The sequence below is a fragment of the Oncorhynchus gorbuscha genome, linkage group LG01, assembly GCF_021184085.1.
Source record: "Oncorhynchus gorbuscha isolate QuinsamMale2020 ecotype Even-year linkage group LG01, OgorEven_v1.0, whole genome shotgun sequence".
In the NCBI taxonomy this organism is placed as follows: domain Eukaryota; kingdom Metazoa; phylum Chordata; class Actinopteri; order Salmoniformes; family Salmonidae; genus Oncorhynchus; species Oncorhynchus gorbuscha.
Window position 1 is genome coordinate 43,952,404 of NC_060173.1, and position 18,356 is coordinate 43,970,759.

The 18,356-nt window shown below is 41.2% G+C and overlaps 2 protein-coding genes across 2 annotated transcripts in view; both read left to right on the top strand.

The window, feature by feature from the left end:
* LOC124038216 (synaptic vesicle glycoprotein 2B-like) overlaps positions 1-10,957 on the top strand; it is a 49,965-nt gene extending 39,008 nt beyond the window's left edge. The window contains 11 exon segments of the mRNA XM_046353796.1: positions 3,126-3,306; positions 4,513-4,664; positions 5,513-5,646; positions 5,854-5,943; positions 6,073-6,186; positions 6,295-6,383; positions 6,684-6,848; positions 7,376-7,509; positions 7,830-8,030; positions 8,365-8,524; positions 8,697-10,957. Of these exon segments, the coding sequence (XP_046209752.1) occupies positions 3,126-3,306; positions 4,513-4,664; positions 5,513-5,646; positions 5,854-5,943; positions 6,073-6,186; positions 6,295-6,383; positions 6,684-6,848; positions 7,376-7,509; positions 7,830-8,030; positions 8,365-8,524; positions 8,697-8,880 (1,604 nt within the window). The 3' untranslated portion in view covers positions 8,881-10,957.
* Positions 10,958-13,575: 2,618 nt separating this feature from the next.
* On the top strand, positions 13,576-14,632 carry LOC124043588 (mesogenin-1-like). Its single transcript, XM_046362374.1, has 3 exons — positions 13,576-14,173; positions 14,228-14,379; positions 14,579-14,632. Exons 1-3 carry the CDS (start codon positions 13,576-13,578, stop codon positions 14,630-14,632), a joined length of 804 nt encoding a protein of 267 aa, XP_046218330.1.
* Positions 14,633-18,356: the final 3,724 nt, after the last annotated feature.

Consider the following 18,356-nt stretch of genomic DNA (forward strand, 5'->3'; position numbering starts at 1 on the left):
CTCAAAGGCTTGATAAATGTCCGCCTATCTAAAAGAAATGGCCTATCTAAAATAACTGACGGAGATAAATCAAACTAGACATGGGAAAATAAGGTTGAGAATAGGACGTCTTTGAAGAGTGGGACACATTGTTCTAGTGCAGTGGTGAATTAGTAATTCAGAGTTAACAACGCGAGACAAGTCCTTCACTTTGAAGCCTGTGGGTGGAAGCTGTCCAAGGAGACAAATGTCTGGGATGAGAGGGCAGTTTCCTTTCTCCCTCCCTTCCAGCCAGCAGCCTCCTCCCAGCGGCCACAAGCAGGCTGTACTGAAAGTACTGAGTCAGCAGGTAGCTGAGGAGAGGAGATCGATAGCTACTCTACTGACCTTGCGTCTAGGATACGTACTGTTCGCCTGCTGCTTCACTTTCCTTCGGCTAACTTATGCTGCAGTGATCACAATCACAATCAACTTTTATTCACTGCATTCTGCAGCCCTCACATCTCAGACTGACTGACATGCCCAAAGTAACGGCACTTCGGGTATAAATAATGTTTTGAATTGAATTAAATTTAATAGGTATGGGGGTGTGAGGGTACTTTTAGGTACTCGGAGGCAACAGGGTATGCTTGATCACAGTGGAACATCTCATGCAGCATCTCCTTTCAAAAGGAATAAGTTAGCAGACGTTCCGTTTTAGTGTGGCATGAATGCTGCTCTTTACAGTAATTTCATCTACATATTTTAGTCCAAATTTACAGAATGCACTCTGGTTTTTCCTCAAGGGTTGATATTTTCACTCCTTAACTATAAGCAATCAGCTTCAATGGGACTGAAATATGAGCTGCCTCTAATCCACACTTTCACTGTGATCACCACAGCATACATTCTGACTCAATGGGTAGAAGCTGTCCAATCAGAAGGCAGAGTGGCAGTAGTGTCACTATACTTCGGGTAGAGGAGGGTGGGGGATTGGTTGTCTTCTCCTTATCCGGTGATGGGCGGGCCTTCGCGCTCACACCAGTCATCACCCACACCCCCCATGGCAGTGCCATCTGCAGTGCCATCGTGGCCCAGAGCGTGATACCAGGCTTTGGCGCTAGGCACATTGATACATTTAGTTATTTTGGGAAGATTCCTCCCCAGTGATAGATGGGTATGGTTGCTAGGCTACGTGTAAGCTGAGGGAAGCTTTAGGCGTACATATACAGTACAGTGCATAGAAAAGTGTCAAAGAAAAGTACTGGAAGGGTCACATACGTTATAGGTACTTATTTGGGGCTTAAATAGTCTTTATCTGAAAATACTGTACCTGCTTGCTGAGGCACAAACACAGCCAACTACAGGATTCTATCAACTGTCAGTGTAACAGTATAATTTTTAAACCGTCCCCTCGCCCATACCCGGGCGCGAACCAGGGACCCTCTGCACACATCAACAACAGTCACCCTCGAAGCATCGTTACCCATCGCTCCACAAAAGCCGCGGCCCTTGCAGAGCAAGGGGAACTACTACTTCAAGGTCTCAGAGCAAGTGACGTAACCGATTGAAACGCTATTTAGCGCGCGCCGCTAACTAAGCTAGCCGTTTCACATCCGTTACATCAGCATTTACTTGAACTAAAAGAAAATTATACTTGTTGCAGGCTTTCATTATATGCTAAAAATACTTGTTCCAGCCAAGCTTTGCAAGATGGTCAAAGGTACACATTAAACAGTATGTTCTAAAAAGAGACACCCCACTGAGAAGTAAAAACACAAAAAAAATCATTATGAGATCTAAATAGCATACCTGTTACCATTGTTAAGGCTTTACAAAAGACCACTCAAGGCTGTTAAATTTGACCAAAAACACTTAGTCTGTTGTTACCTTAGAAACAACAGGGTTTTACCTCTCTGACCTAGCCCTGGAGAGAGTAAGAATGCAGAGTACAAAACATGGGTATAAACATGTACAATTATTCCAATAAAGGTTTGTGTTTGTCTTTGAGTGCGTCCAATTAAACATGTTTTTTATTACACTAATTATTTCACTAATGAGAGATTTCTCAATACTGTCCATAGGACAGTGTCCTGCATTTTGGCCGGGGTAGGTCATCATCTCTCAGGAGAGATGGACAAGCCTGCCCCACGGTGGACAACATCAAAGTGTCACCAATGCCCAGCTATCACAATGTGCTGGGGCTACTGGGGCTACTGGGGCTACTGGGGCTCGCTCTTTTAGTAGTTGAGCAATTGAAGAACAACTTTGTATATATATATATATATATATTTGTATGTTTCCTAAAATACAACGCTGCGATCCATAACAACACAACCAGAATATAGGGTCATAAACAGAATGTATGGTCACAACCAGAATATAGGGTCACAACCAGAATATAGGGTCATAAACAGAATGTATGGTCACAACCAGAATATGGTCACAACCAGAATATATGGTCACAACCAGAATGTATGGTCACAACCAGAATGTATGGTCACAAACAGAATGTATGGTCACAACCAGAATGTATGGTCACAACCAGACTGTATGGTCACAAACAGACTGTATGGTCACAAACAGAATGTATGGTCACAACCAGAATGTATGGTCACAACCAGACTGTATGGTCACAACCAGAATGTATGGTCACAACCAGACTGTATGGTCACAACCAGAATGTATGGTCACAAACAGAATGTATGGTCACAACCAGAATGTATGGTCACAACCAGACTGTATGGTCACAACCAGAATGTATGGTCACAAACAGACTGTATGGTCACAACCAGAATGTATGGTCACAACCAGACTGTATGGTCACAAACAGAATGTATGGTCACAAACAGAATGTATGGTCACAACCAGAATGTATGGTCACAACCAGACTGTATGGTCACAAACAGAATGTATGGTCACAACCAGAATGTATGGTCACAAACAGAATGTATGGTCACAAACAGAATGTATGGTCACAACCAGACTGTATGGTCACAACCAGACTGTATGGTCACAACCAGACTGTATGGTCATCTCAACAGTGTGTTGAGTGGAATCTGCCTTCCACTTTATTCACAGAGTTCATATCACTAGATACATGTCTGCTAGTGAACTGTAGTCGTGCTGGCCTCTGACTGTGTCTTGCTTCTCTCTCTCTCCTGCAGGTTTGATAGTGTTCCTGGGCATGATGGTTGGGGCGTTCATCTGGGGTGGAATGGCAGACAAACTGGGCCGCCGGAAGTGTCTGATCTGGGCCCTCACCGTCAACTGTGTCTTCGCCTTCCTCTCCTCCTTTGCCCAGGGATACGGCTTCTTCCTCTTCTTTAGGCTCTTCTCTGGCATCGGGTAAGAAAGAACCCCATCTATAGAGAAAGTGGAAACAAGGGATGAATTGCTACTCAAAGGAATTTGGGTTGCAACTAGGATTGGGGCTTAACCTGAACATGATCCTCTCCACCTGATAAAATGTTGACAATGTTACGTATGTGTCGCACGACGCGATGCTTACACATCACGACGCGATGCTTACACATCACGACGCGATGCTTACACATCACGACGCGATGCTTACACATCACGACGCGATGCTTACACATCACGACGCGATGCTTACACATCACGACGCGATGCTTACACATCACGACGCGATGCTTACACAGCTTCTAAAGAACTACAACAAACAAGAAATAGTTAATGCAGGACAACACATTCAGAGCCTTCCTCCTCCTACAACAACGCAGCACTGTGCTGTCTCAGAATAGCGTTGTTCCACAGGGATGTAAGCCTATGCATGCTGACTCCAGAATCAGGTCAAAGCTACAGTACGCAAAAACATTGTGTTGTGTAAAAAGAAAAGCTCAGCTGCAAGAGCATGGTGTATTAGTTCCGTGTGTATCCATGTATGTTTGGATATTTGGGGAAGCTCAAACTACTGACAAAAATCTGCAAAAAAATAGTATTCTCCTTTATGTCTCCTGCTCCAAAAATATATTTCAGTACCAGTAATTTACTCTCTAGGTTTGCATTGAAATACATCTCAGTGCAGAGTCCACAATGTGATTTCCCTGTGTTTTATATATATTTCCAAACTATGAGGATGGAATAATTCTGTGAAATTGTGACAATTATGATAATGCCCTTTTAGTGTAAGAGCTGTTTAAAAAGACCGCCTGAAATTTCTGCCTGTTTTGGCGGGATGGAGTTCTGGCCTGTCTGGTGACAGGCAGTAAATTACTTAACAGACCAATAAGAAAGAGATTTCCAAACCTCTCTGCCAATAAAAGCTTTTTCAGTTGTCCCCTCCCACTCAGACCACTCCCAGACAGTCCTAGCAAAATTCTTGCTTGAGAAATTGCTATTTGCTAAGAAGCCATTTTTCTTTCTTTTTGACCATTTTAATTGAAAACAATCACAGTAAGGTAATTCATTGTTACCCACAAAAACGGCTGCGTTGGACCTTGAAATAAAGATAATACTTGCAAGATTACACATCTGTTGTGTAGTCTACAATCTTGTTGAGTTCCTATACTAATCCTGTGTTTCTCCCTTCAGCATCGGAGGCTCTGTCCCCATAGTCTACTCCTACTTCTCAGAGTTCCTGCAGATGGATAAGAGAGGGGAACACCTGAGCTGGCTGTGTATGTTCTGGATGGTGGGGGGCATCTACGCCTCCTTCACTGCCTGGGGCATCATCCCTCGCTACGGTATAGTACACACTAAGCACTCAACAGGAAACTCTTACTATGACCTGGGATCAATATTATCTCGCTGACATAAGCATGTTTAGCTACAGTGGTCCGTGTCCAGCATGTTGTGTAAATGTAACCAAATTATATAGCATATGTATTGAGGTCATTAACTGGCTGATATTAGTCTGTAAACGCACAGTAAAATATATTTCAGGACCAGTAATTTACTCTCTAGGTTTGCATTGAAATACATCTCAGTGCAGAGTCCACAATGTGATTTTCCTATAATACTGTGAAATAATACTGTGAAAGTGTGAAAATGATCATAATGCCCTTTTAGTATATCTTACTGTGATTGTTTTCTAGACACATTGAGAGATTTGGTTGTGTTGTGTTCCAGGCTCTTGAGTCTAGATGTAGAGAATGAATAAGGATTATGTTGTGGCTGTGTTGTGTTCCAGGCTCTTGAGTCTAGACGTAGAGAATGAATAAGGATTGTGTTGTGGCTGTGTTTTGTTCCAGGCTAGACCTGAGTCTGTGTTTTGTTCCAGGCTCTTGAGTCTAGATGTAGAGAATGAATAAGGATTGTGTTGTGGCTGTGTTGTGTTCCAGGCTCTTGAGTCTAGAGTCTAGACGTAGAGAATGAATAAGGATTGTGTTGTGGCTGTGTTGTGTTCCAGGCTCTTGAGTCTAGATGTAGAGAATGAATAAGGATTGTGTTGTGGCTGTGTTGTGTTCCAGGCTCTTGAGTCTAGACGTAGAGAATGAATAAGGATTGTGTTGTGGCTGTGTTGTGTTCCAGGCTCTTGAGTCTAGATGTAGAGAATGAATAAGGATTATGTTGTGGCTGTGTTGTGTTCCAGGTTGGGGCTTCAGCATGGGGACAGAGTTCCAGTTCCACGGCTGGAGGGTGTTTGTGCTGGTCTGTGCCCTGCCTGCCATCACCTCCCTGGTGGGGCTCATGTTCATGCCTGAGAGCCCCAGGTTCCTCCTGGAAGTAAGATCTGTTTTCTCCAATTAAAAGATTGTTCACAGATGAACAGTTCAGGAACGTTATACTCTGGGTTTAACATATTGTGTCAATCCTTTTTTCCCCGTTCATAAATCAACACCGATTTTGATAAATAAAACCAAACTGATCGACAAAAAGAGTGAGGACTACTATCCTGAGGTTTCACTCAGAGTATGTGGTTGTCTTTGTTAGAATGCCAAACATGACGAGGCCTGGATGATCTTGAAGAATGTCCATGACACCAACTGGAGGGCTAAGGGCCAGCCTGAGAAGGTCTTCCAGGTGAGTGGCGACACGACAACAGTTTGACAATAAATAACACGCTCTTGAAGGGCTGCTTTGCCGTTTCTCAGCATCACAGAATATCATGAAACCTAACTAGAGGAGTGACCATCATTTCATTCCCGTCAGGTGACCCACATCAAGGCTCCTAAGACCAATGAGGATGAGTTCATTGAGATCCAGAGTGCCACAGGGACGGCTATACAGCGATGGGCCGTTCGAACCCTCACTCTGTGCAAACTGGTAGGCCCCAAAATGTCCTGAAAACAAACGTGTTACCTAATGAGACCAACATTAACAGTAACAGGCTATTAGTAGGTGACGTGTCACTATGCCATGTTTTCATTGCAGATGCTGAGGAACGTTGCTTCTCTCTTGGGACCTGAGCTGAGACTGAGTACGCTGTTCATGGCCATCATCTGGTTCACCATAGCCTTCAGGTAGCTCAGTTGGTAGAGCATGGCGCAATGCCATCTGGGACCACCCATTCACACATGACTGTAAGTCGCCTAAATGGCATATATTATTATTATATATTAGGTAAATATATGTACAATATATGTGATGCCAAAGAGGTAAGAGTGTATATATAGTGTGTGCAGCTGATTGTAAATATATCAAGACTGCATCACAAATGGCACCCAATCAGGATGCAAAAATACTGTATGTGTATTCTAACGTTGGTTGTCAATGTTCCTTTTTACATTGGTCCAATAACTCTTGTTACCATTGTGTTCCAGTTACTATGGACTGGGTGTGTGGTTCCCTGACATGATCAAATACCTGCAGCAAGAGGAGTATGAGTCCAAAGTCAAGGTGTTCCATAGAGAGAGAGTAGAACGCTTCCACTTCAACTTCTCCCTGGAGAATCAGATCCACAGAGAGGGAGAATACATCAATGACAAGTATGGCACCTCTATCGCCCCCTTCTGGGCCTTCTCATTACTACACCTAAGTACGTGTAGTAATATTACAGTCATTTCATTATCATGTCTCTTTAATATGACAGTGTAACATTTCATTCTACGTAAGTATGGTGCCCAGGGGCGCAACTTTGGTTTTAGAAGTGGGGTGGACATAATTATAATAATATATATTTTTCAATGATCCAGTCAGATAAACACTCCAAACATCCTACCTGACCGCTAGGAGGTGTCCGCATGGTCCTAAAGCACACCATTGCCTCCATTTGTGTCACATTCCAATTATAAAACTGTGTGGGGGGACAACAACAAACGAGCATTTCTGAATGTGGGGCCCCATCCCCAGTGAAAGTTGCGCTCCTGATGGAGTGTATAATTTCTTTCAAAATTCGACAGACAATTTTGAAAAGGGATAGTGCTGTCTGCCATTCTAGCATGTAACCATTAGTTAGCTGTGTGCCACTTGGTCAAAAAGTCAGGAATCATGCTTTTGTGTTCCATCCCTTTAGGTTCATCAACATAGAGATGAAGTCTGTAAAGTTTGAGGATTCACTGTTTGAAGATTGTTATTTTGAGGACATCAAGTCCACTGAAACAATGTTTGAGAACTGCACCATCAGATCCACCGTCTTCTATAACACAGGTGGGAGCCACTGGAGGTGTTACAGTAGGCCAACCAATGCATCACATTGTTAACAAGTTTAACCCTTTGGAAAGTTTCCAAAAGCAAAAAAAGGTTAAACGGAGATTGAACTTTTGCAATAATCAAGTCCTGCTCAATATGAATGAAACATTGTGACCATACAGTGTCTAATGCATGCCAGCATCATCAATTACTATTGCTATGTTTCACTGTAAAACGACAGTACATATTGACCAATGGACTAAGAATTGCAAAGCCATGCATGTTGCTCCGTGTATACTATTTATGTATTATCAATGCCCTTGTCACATTTCCTCCAGACCTGTACGAGGAGAAGTTCATAGACTGTAAGCTGGAGAACACCACGTTCCTCCACAACAAGAGGGGCTGTCACCTGGACATCGACGAGGAGAACGACGTGCTTATCTACCTGGTCAGCTTCCTAGGGTCCCTGGCTGTTCTCCCCGGCAACATCATATCAGCTCTGTTCATGGAGAAGATAGGCAGGGTCAAAATCATAGGTGAGTAGGTCTGCATTGGACAAAGTACAATGGTAAAAGCTTCCTTTCGTTTGAGCTGTATTAGCTCTTACAATGGACAGGTAGGACAAGTGCAGATACTGTGTAGAGCAGCAGCTCAGCTATTGCTCCCCTGGGATTCTGCTCTGCAATTGTCAGATGAGAACGTTGTTATGAAGTTATATCTATGGGTGTGAGCCTTGAAATATGATCAAAGAACATTGAAGTGTGAATGAATCGTACCGCACACCTCACGGCTACATCACCCTCTGCACACAACGTGCCACTGAGCTAAGCGACCTTCTACCGTGAGCCTGCTCTGCTCCTCTCTCTGCAGGCCTCTCCATGCTAATCTCAGCTGGGTGCACCCTCTTCCTGTTCCTAAGCTTCAGTCAGGCGGCCATCATAGCCTGGCAGTGTCTGTTCTGTGGGGTCAGCGTGGCAGCATGGAACGGCATCGAGGTCATCACAGTGGAACTCTACCCAGCCTCCAAAAGGTACCATACAGCAATTTCTTAGATTAGGTCTATTGGATTTATAGCTAGATTATTCTATATCGTATGGTTGATTTTTATACTCTTAGAACTACGTATGTCAACCCATTATCAGAAAGTTATAAAGTTAGTTTCCTGTGGTTACTTAACCTGTGTCCCTGATCTCCTCCCACAGAGCCACAGCGTTTGGGGTGTTGAATGCCCTGTGTAAACTGGCTGCTATCCTGGGTAGCTCCATCTTTGCCTCCTTTGTGGGAGTCACCAAAGTCGTCCCCATTCTCCTCTCCTGCGCTGCTCTGGTGTGCGGAGGCCTGGTTGCCCTCAAGCTACCTGAGACCCGGGAGAAGATCCTCCAGTGAGGTGGTCATACTGGCCAAAAGGTCAAAGGTGCCAGGAGCAACCTTTACAGGTGGAGTTACTCTGAGAGACACACAGGCATTAAGCAAGATTGGCTGTGACCAACAGGAATTGACAGGAGTTTTTTTCAGCAACATATTGAGAACCTTTAATAACATGCTAACTAACAGTGTGCTTCATTGTCTGTTCTGTCTCACCAGTTATGATGTGTTTGGAGTGAAATTCTTTCAAATCTACTCCGTATATATAAATTATTCTTGAGACCAAATGGACATTTTCTCTAATTCAATTGCTTATTTATCAGTCTATGAATCCTAATTTGCCCTACTAATGTATGATACTGTACATCTGAGACCAGATGAAACATCTGAACATGTATAAACCTCGACGGCGACTTCGGTAACCAGAAACAGATTTCTGGTTGTGGAAATCTTTCCCCAGTGCCATTTTGAATTCACATACTGTTGTTTTGTTCTGCCAGAATTACGTTGTTTTTTAAATCTTGGCCCTGCCTCAATGGATAGCTCTCAACTCATACCCTCTACTTTCTCGCCAAAATGTAAACTCTGTAGACTGTAGCACCCCCTCCCTGTTCTTGTCTTGTGTTACAATCAACCTACGGTATGGAGTGGGAGAACAGCAAATATCCTTCACCACATCTGTACTGTATTTTTGAATTTCTAACTTTAGTTGAGTGTTAAGAAGTTATAGTCCATCAGTAGGTCGCCACAAGAGAAACAACATAGAACTGCAATTTACTGCAGTATTTGACCGTTCCATTCTAATGTTATTTTCCTGATGAATATGCCCTTGGAAACCACGATAAAACGATTTATTTTGTCGATTTTTGTGGTCCAACGTCACAATTGAATCTAACTAGCAACTTCATTTCGCAAACTGTTTGGTCCATGAGTGTGTTTATGTGTTTGCTTGTAAATGTTATCAGTTTCAACCTCCACGTTACTGCACATGATGCTCTTGGCTGTGCTTTATTTGTGTTGTCTATGTGACGACATCTTTAGTTTTTCTGTTTAAGTGGTACCACATAGAAATATGAAGGAAAATGTATTTTACAATATGTGGGGGAAATGCTATTATTGTATTGGGGATGGGGGATTCACTGAAGCACACCGTGCTGTTACTGATAACTGTCGACTGAGTTGCATGTGGGTGTGTGGGTGTTATCTACCTACCAGGTAATGTTTCTGTGTCTTTTTCATGTGTTGTTCAAAAAGCAAGTCGTCTGAATGATGTTTGCTGTCTGTGTCAATATAATAACTGATGGGATTGTAGCCTGTACCGGCTTGAAATAACAATCACTTTAGCTAGTTTAAGCATTCATAAGCTGTTTCTTGTCAAGTATTGAGGAGCCAATTGCATTTATTTTCCAATACAAAACAATACTTTTGCCAATTATTTCTGTCATACTAACAATCAAACAGTTACATGCTTTGCTGTTGAAACACTATTTTACATTTGACTATCGTTATTGTATCTACACTATATTCACACAATAACGTAAGCCATTTTTAAATAGAGAAAGTTACAAAGCAAGAATGGTGATATTGAATTATCCTTCTTCAAAGTGTAGCTTTGGTTTCCTTTAGCTAGTTTATCGAGCACTTGTTCCATCCTCCGGAGGTAGACACAATCACATTATTGCCGATACATGATGTAGTAATTAATACTTGTTATACCTCTCTTGAAAACATACATGGAGCTGTTATCAACTGAGCTGCAGGAAGTTATCCGCCTTACCTGAATGCAACGGTTCTACCGAACCTACCAAGAAAGTCATTGTGTGTTTTCAATAAAAACCTGGTTTCTTTCTCAAGCACATGTTTGAACTGCATCACTGCGGTTATCAAAGGATCGGCTTATGAATACAGTTCTTGGGCGGTTTGTTTTTCTGAGTTAGTTTGTGTGTCCGTCATTGTAAAACAGAAAAAGCCATGCGTTGTTCTTTGATTTTTTTCTATTTTGATCTCAAAATGTTGTCTGTCACGGTAAAAGACATTCATTTCACATACATGTTTCGTTTTGTGACTGTAACAAAAAATAAAAAACAATCTATCAGTGTACTGTGAGCGATGTCTGGTTTCTACTTGGCATCAGCGATGTAATATGCTCGGTGGTAGACAGACCTGGTTGGTTCAGGTTTCTCCAGTGATATGAAAGGTGTAAAACACGAGCATGAGGAACTACACAACTCTCATAACGCATTCATTCTGAGTTGGAAACATGCTCTCTTTACGCTTGGTTGAGATGTTTCGAGTCAGACATAGAACCCATTCAGGGCTTCCCGTCATTTCACCTGTTTTGAGTGGGGGGACATTGGAGGCGAGGGGGAGGGTCCTCAACAGAGAGCATTGAAGGGGGGGGGGGTAGATTTGTGGGTGATGATGTTTACTCTACCAGAGGTGTGAAACAACTCACTTCCCCAGGGACAACATCAGGACACTGGGTCCAATACAAGAGTAAAAATGGGAGCTGTGGATATTTATAGGTAGGGCAGGACAGAATACTAACAGTGAATCAATCATATTCCTTGGTTTGCATATTGTATGAGGAATTGTAAACAATTATACAGGACATAATAGAGGTTCACTGCTATACAAATATGAATCTGGTGAAAATCCATCACAGCTCTTCTCTAAAACCACAAACTGGGTTCTAAGGCAAAAACTAGACTCACTGCTTTAAACAACTGTGGAGTGCTGAGTGTGCGCCCCTGGGAAGGCTTGGGCCACGTCAGGCAGGCTGAAGGTTCTGGTTGCGTGGGGGGTGGACAGGACAGGTGCCAGCTCTGTCTCTAGCTGTAACTCTGAGGTGCCAAAGGCCACCACAGGCCCACTGGCCTCACCCCCGCAGTCCCACTGGCTCCTCTCACCCGGACCAGGGTGAGCCTAGGGTCACTCAGGGCCAGGGCAGCTGGGGATGGTGATGGATGCCAACCGTTGTACAATGTGTACAATAATGGAACACTGCAATACAGATACACTACTGGCTCCACATAGACATGTGACTGAGAATGATTGACAAAAAAATATATGCCATTTAGCAGACGCTTTTATCCAAAGCGACTTACAGTCATGTGTGCATACATTCTACCTATGGGTGGTCCCGGGAATCTAACCCACTACCCTGGCGTTACAAGCGCCATGCTCTACCAACTGAGCTACAGAAGTACCACAAGCATGTTCAAATATCCGGTAGCTCAACTCTCAAATGAAATGAACACATTTTCTTTTGTGGTTTGAATGTTTAGTCACATAAGGAAATGCAAAGTTGTGTGTACAGCACAGTGATCTGGGTCATTTTTTCTCTCTCACAATGTCCAGATCTAGACATTCTATTCACAGCTACATACTTGATCTATCTACAGAGGGAAATTCAGTGATCTTGACCTGTTCACCAAGGGTCGAGATGGGTCATGTAATTCCGAATCCTGCACTGTTTCCCATGGAGATGTTCACGAGTTAACAAAACCAGGCTTCAGGATAAACATAAACGTGTGAGGAAAACCCCCACGGACCTCCCCCAGTCTCAGTCCCAGTGCATCAGGTGGGCAATGCATCCATTGCTCATGGTGCTACTAGCAGTTGCATAACTATCAATAACATTCTCTTTGGCTCATATTTGAATTAATGTCAACGTATAGGAGTGTGTGTTGGTGTGGGAGGGGTACAGATGTCTCATTCAGGGTGAATGTACATATCTACTATGGCAGCCTAAAACCACAACATGACAGGTCAACCGGTCACAGAGTACACCGTTGGTCAGTTTAGGTTCAGAGAAGAGTCAGGAGTGACTCTCTCACAGCCAAGGCGTCACTTGGCACCTCTAATGGGCTCAGCTAAAGACACAACCACTGTGTGAATCTGTAATGGAAAGTCACGCCACACGTGTAACTGGGACTAAAGAGATAATCAAACATAATTAAGACCTTTCATAGTGGGCTGTGATGACCAAAATGTACACATAATGCCATGCCCAGGGAATGGTAAGCTGTAACTGACTTACATTGTTAAAAATTATATTACGCAGCAGTCTTTCAAATTTTCCCTATGTTATATCAATGATTAATGATCAAGTGATGGATTGATTGACAATTGTTAGAAATATTCAATAATATTTCATTTAACGTGTAATAATGGCTCTATATGCATAAACATTTGTTTCAGTTATTGTCATTGGAGCAATTATTTCCCGCCTCATGAAAAATTAAGGCAGTCAATGAATCTGAAAATTCAGCCTCTGAACTACTATGGTCTAAATGAATAACTTGTGAACAGTGGCCTTTTTCAAATCATTGGCTGATGTAACTCATGAGGGAAATGATTACAAAACCAGATGATTTGAGACCACAATGGCAAAAACATTATGAGAGCAAAAATGTTTATTGTTTTGGTCAGGGGTCAAATTTGACACGTCTCTCTCTGAGCAGCAGTAGTTGTATGATTTCCCAGCAGAGGACTGCATGGTGGAGCCTCTCTCTGTCCAGTAGGGCTGAGCTCTGGGAAGCTCTGAGAAGCTCTGGGAAGCCATGTTGATGGCCTGAGAGGGCCTGCAGAGGTGTCACTTCACACCTCCGACTCCTGCATAAAACCAGGGCTCTCCTCTTCACCAGCCCACAGGCCAAGCTCTTCAGTTCAGTCCTACCGCTCAACACGCAGGACAGGACACAGACAGACAGCATGGATATGTCTGCCCCTCTTCTCAGCAACTATGGTGTTGGTGTTCAGTACCACTGGAGTTATCCCAGTTCGGACTCTGAGTTTTATAACGTCTCCTCTCCAGAGACCTGCATCCTCTCCCCTTCTGCCTACGTGGACTTCTCATCCTCCTGCCTGCCTCGGGGGACCGCCACAGAACCTCACAGGTCCACACACTCTGGAGGAGCCAAGGCGTCCGCTTCCCCATCCTCCAGCGACGAGGGAGGACCCTCCGGAGGGAGGATTAGAAAGAACCGCTCCAAGAACCCCAGCAAGCAGAGACAGAGTGCCAGCGAGAAGGAGAAGCTGAGGATGAGAGACCTGACCAAAGCCCTCAACCACCTCAGGACCTACCTGCCCCCCTCTGTGGCTCCGGCTGGACAGACTCTGACCAAGATCGAGACCCTGCGCCTCACCATCAGGTACATCTCCCACCTGTCGGCCCAGCTAGAGCTCAGCGAGGAGGCTGTGTGTCAGAGGAAGGAGCTGAACCTCACCGTGTCAGGACACCACGTATCGCCTCAACAAGATTCTGTGGGCCTGTGCCAGTTCAACACCTCCTCCTCAGGGTACTGCTGGGGTGAGGAAGCAGAGGTGGGGAGACGTGCAGGGCAGGAACAGATCCTCCACACAGCAACGCCCACGTACCCGCTCCACAACACTGGGATGGAGAGGCACCCACTCAGCAGTGAGATGGACACGTGTGCTTACGACAACAGCTTCAACTCCAGTTTGGATTCGCTGTTGGAATCGCCAGAGTATGCAGAGGCTTCACAGTCATGTCAGGTATGTACAGATTCAATGTACAGTATTTAGATGTTAAAATATTTTTCCATTTATATGGTCAATGACAAGTTTTATTGCTGTTAATTTTGTTTACTCACAATAATTGGTATCACTCATTGCAATTTTTCAGTTTGATGGTTTTCAGGAAATTAGAAAATCTGTTTGAACCAGTAAACAAAATCATTTTTTTCTCCTTCAGATATACAGAAAAGATGTCCACTATCAGAACATTCCTCAAGACTTCTGGATGTAACAGAAGTCCTCATCAAGAGAATCTACTGTCCAGTCATAGACGTTTACTTTGATCTACAGAGTATTTATATGTTAATATAACTCGTTTCTATTATTTCCAAATTCTAGATTTTATACAATGTTCATTGTAAATACAAAACTTTTTTTAAGTGTATAATAAAATATTAACTAATAACTAACTAATGTGTCTTTGGCTATTTCTGTATGTAAAAGTAAGGGTTTTGTAAGTAAATTAGCAAGTTTGTAAGTAAAGAAGCATTTTAAGTTGTAAGTAACAGTATTGAAATATTAATGGAATATTCTGTACTTTTAAGAGAATCTACTGTCCAGTCATAGACATTTCAATCTACAGAGTATTTATTTGTTAATATAGCTAGTTTATTACTTTCAAATTCTAGATTTTATAAAACGATCATTGTAAATACAGAACGTATTCTAAAATGTATAATAAAATATGAACTAATAACTAACTACTGTGTCTTTGTCTATTCCTGTATTTGATTCTTAAAGGTTTTGTAAGTAAAGTAGTACGTTTGTAAGTAAATAAGCATTTTAAAATGTAAGTAACAGTATGTAAATATTAATGGAATATTTTGTACTTTTTCTGTCTAGACGGTTTTACTTCCTCCATAAAAGTCAGTCCACACCACCAGACATTTACAGAGGCATATGACAATGAGTGCATTTTGTGATTATGGAACACAGCATGGAAGATTTGCCAGCATTATAACTGCTTTGATATAAATAAACTCAAACAGTCCGGCTGCCAGCTAACATAACCACAGCACCAATTGAATGAAAGCGAGCGCTCTGTAGGTCAAAAACGTCATTTTCAAAACAATATTTTAAATGCATGAGTAGCCTATACCTTCCATATCAGTACAGACACTGAGGAAAGAATAACATAATCAAGAATGACTATGAAACACAGGATCAAATTAAGATCCTACATCTGTACATACCAAAGCTTCAATTGTATGCTTCCACACAATCTCCTTAACTTCAGAACACTGTTTATCTTTCACAGAGAAGCTATAAGTCAGGACCCACACTCCCCTCTGACATTAGCATTCTAATGACCCCTCTTATCCTAGACCAGATAAAGAGCTTAGCACTCCCATGCTAATACAAGGATGAGAGAGTACTGGTTAGAGCCCTGGTGGGCACAGTAAACAACAAGCTATTTTTGCCCTGGATCATAAATCAGATTCATGGAGGATAATTAATGAACTCCTTCACTTATCTCAAATCTTTAACTTTGACTGAAACCATGGATGCTGGCAACCTGTTGGTAGAAATGACTATATTGTAGCGATAAACAGGTAGATCAAGCTTGGATGAAGTGCCATGTCGTGGTCAGTATGCCACGATGTGGCAGAGACTGGAAGTGCTGCCATTCCACACACGTGTCACAATATCAGCTATGTATCGGCAATGTATCAGTATCAACTATGTATCAGCTATGTAAAAGTAGCAACTATGTATCAACTATGTATCAACTATATATAATCTATGATTCAGCTTTGTAACAGTATCAACTATGTATCAACTATGTAACAGTATCAACTATGTATCAACTATATATCATCTATGATTCAGCTTTGTAACAGTATCAACTATGTATCAACTATGTATAAACTATGTAACAGTATCAACTATGTATCAACTATGTATCAACTATGCAACAGTATCAACTATGTAAGAGTATCAACTATGTAAGAGTATCAACTATGTATCAACTATGTAACAGTATCAACTTTGTAAGACTATCAACTATGTATCAACTATGTAACAGTATCAACTATGTATCAACTATCTAACAGTATCAACTATGTATCAACAATGTAACAACTAGGTAACTGCATCAACTATGTAACAACTATGTAACAGTATCAACAATGTAACAACTAGGTAACATCATCAACTATGTAACAACTAGGTAACAGTATCAACTATGTATCATTTTTACATTTACATTTAAGTCATTTAGCAGACGCTCTTATCCAGAGCGACTTACAAATTTGTAACAGTATCAACTATGTATCAACTACGTATAAACTATGTAACAGTATCAACTGTGTATCAACTACGTAACAGCATCAGCTATGTATCAACTATGTATCAACTATGTAACAGTATCAACTATGTAACAGTATAAACTATGTATCAACTATGTAACAGAATCAACTATGTAACAGAATCAACTGTGTATCAACTATGTAACAGCATCAACTACATATCAACTATGTAACAGTATCAACCATGTATCAACTATGCAACAATATCACCTATGTATCAACTATGTATCAACTATCTATCATCTTTATATCAGCGTTCTAACATGATTAATTATACATTATCTACGTATCAACTATGTAACAGCATCAACTACATATCAACTATGTAACGGTATCAACTATGTATCAACTATGTAACAGTATCAACTATGTATCAACTATGTATCAACTATGTAACAGTACCAACTATGTATCAACTATGTAACAGCATCAACTATGTATCAACTATGTATCAACTATGTAACAGTATCAACTATGTATCAACTATGTAACAGCATCAACTATGTAACAGTATCAACCATGTATCAACTATGCAACAATATCACCTATGTATCAACTATGTATCAACTATCTATCAGCTTTGTATCAGCGTTGTAACATTATCAACTGTGTATCAACTATGTAACAGTATCAACTGTGTATCAACTATGTAACAGTATCAACTATTTAACAGCATCAACTATGTATCAACTATGTAACAGTACCAACTATGTATCAGCTATGGAACAGTATAAACTATGCATCATCTATGTAACAGTATCAACTATGTTTCAACTATGTAACAGTATCAACTATGCATCAACTATGTAACAGTATCAACTATGTAACAGTATCAACTACTTATCAACTATGTAACAGAATCAACTATGTATCACCTATGTAACATTATCAACTATGTATCAACTATGTAACAGTATCAACTATGTATCAACTATGAATCAACTATGTATCAACTATGTAACAGTAACAACTATGTAACAGTATCAACTATGTATCAACTATGTATCAACTATGTAACACTATCAACTATGTATCAACTATGTATCAACCACGTATCAACTATGTAACAACTATGTATCAACTATGTATCAACTACGTATCAGCTATGTAAGAGTATCAACTATGTATCAACTATGTAACAGTATCACCTATGTAACATTATCAACTATGTAACAACTATGTATCAACTATGTAACAGTATCAACTATGTATCAACTATGAATCAACTATGTATCAACTATGTAACAGTAACAACTATGTAACAGTATCAACTATGTATCAACTATGTATCAACTATGTAACACTATCAACTATGTATCAACTATGTATCAACTACGTATCAACTATGTAACAACTATGTATCAACTATGTAACAGTGTCAACTATGTATCAACTATGTAACAGTATCAACTATGTATCAGCTATGTATCAACTATGTATCAACAATCTAACAGTATCAACTATGTAACAGTATCAACAATGTATCAACTATCTAACAGCATCAACTATGTATAAACAATGTATCAACTATGTATCAACTATGTAACAGTATCAACTATGTAACAGAATCAACTGTGTATCAACTATGTAACAGCATCAACTACATATCAACTATGTAACAGTATCAACTACGTAACAGTATCAACC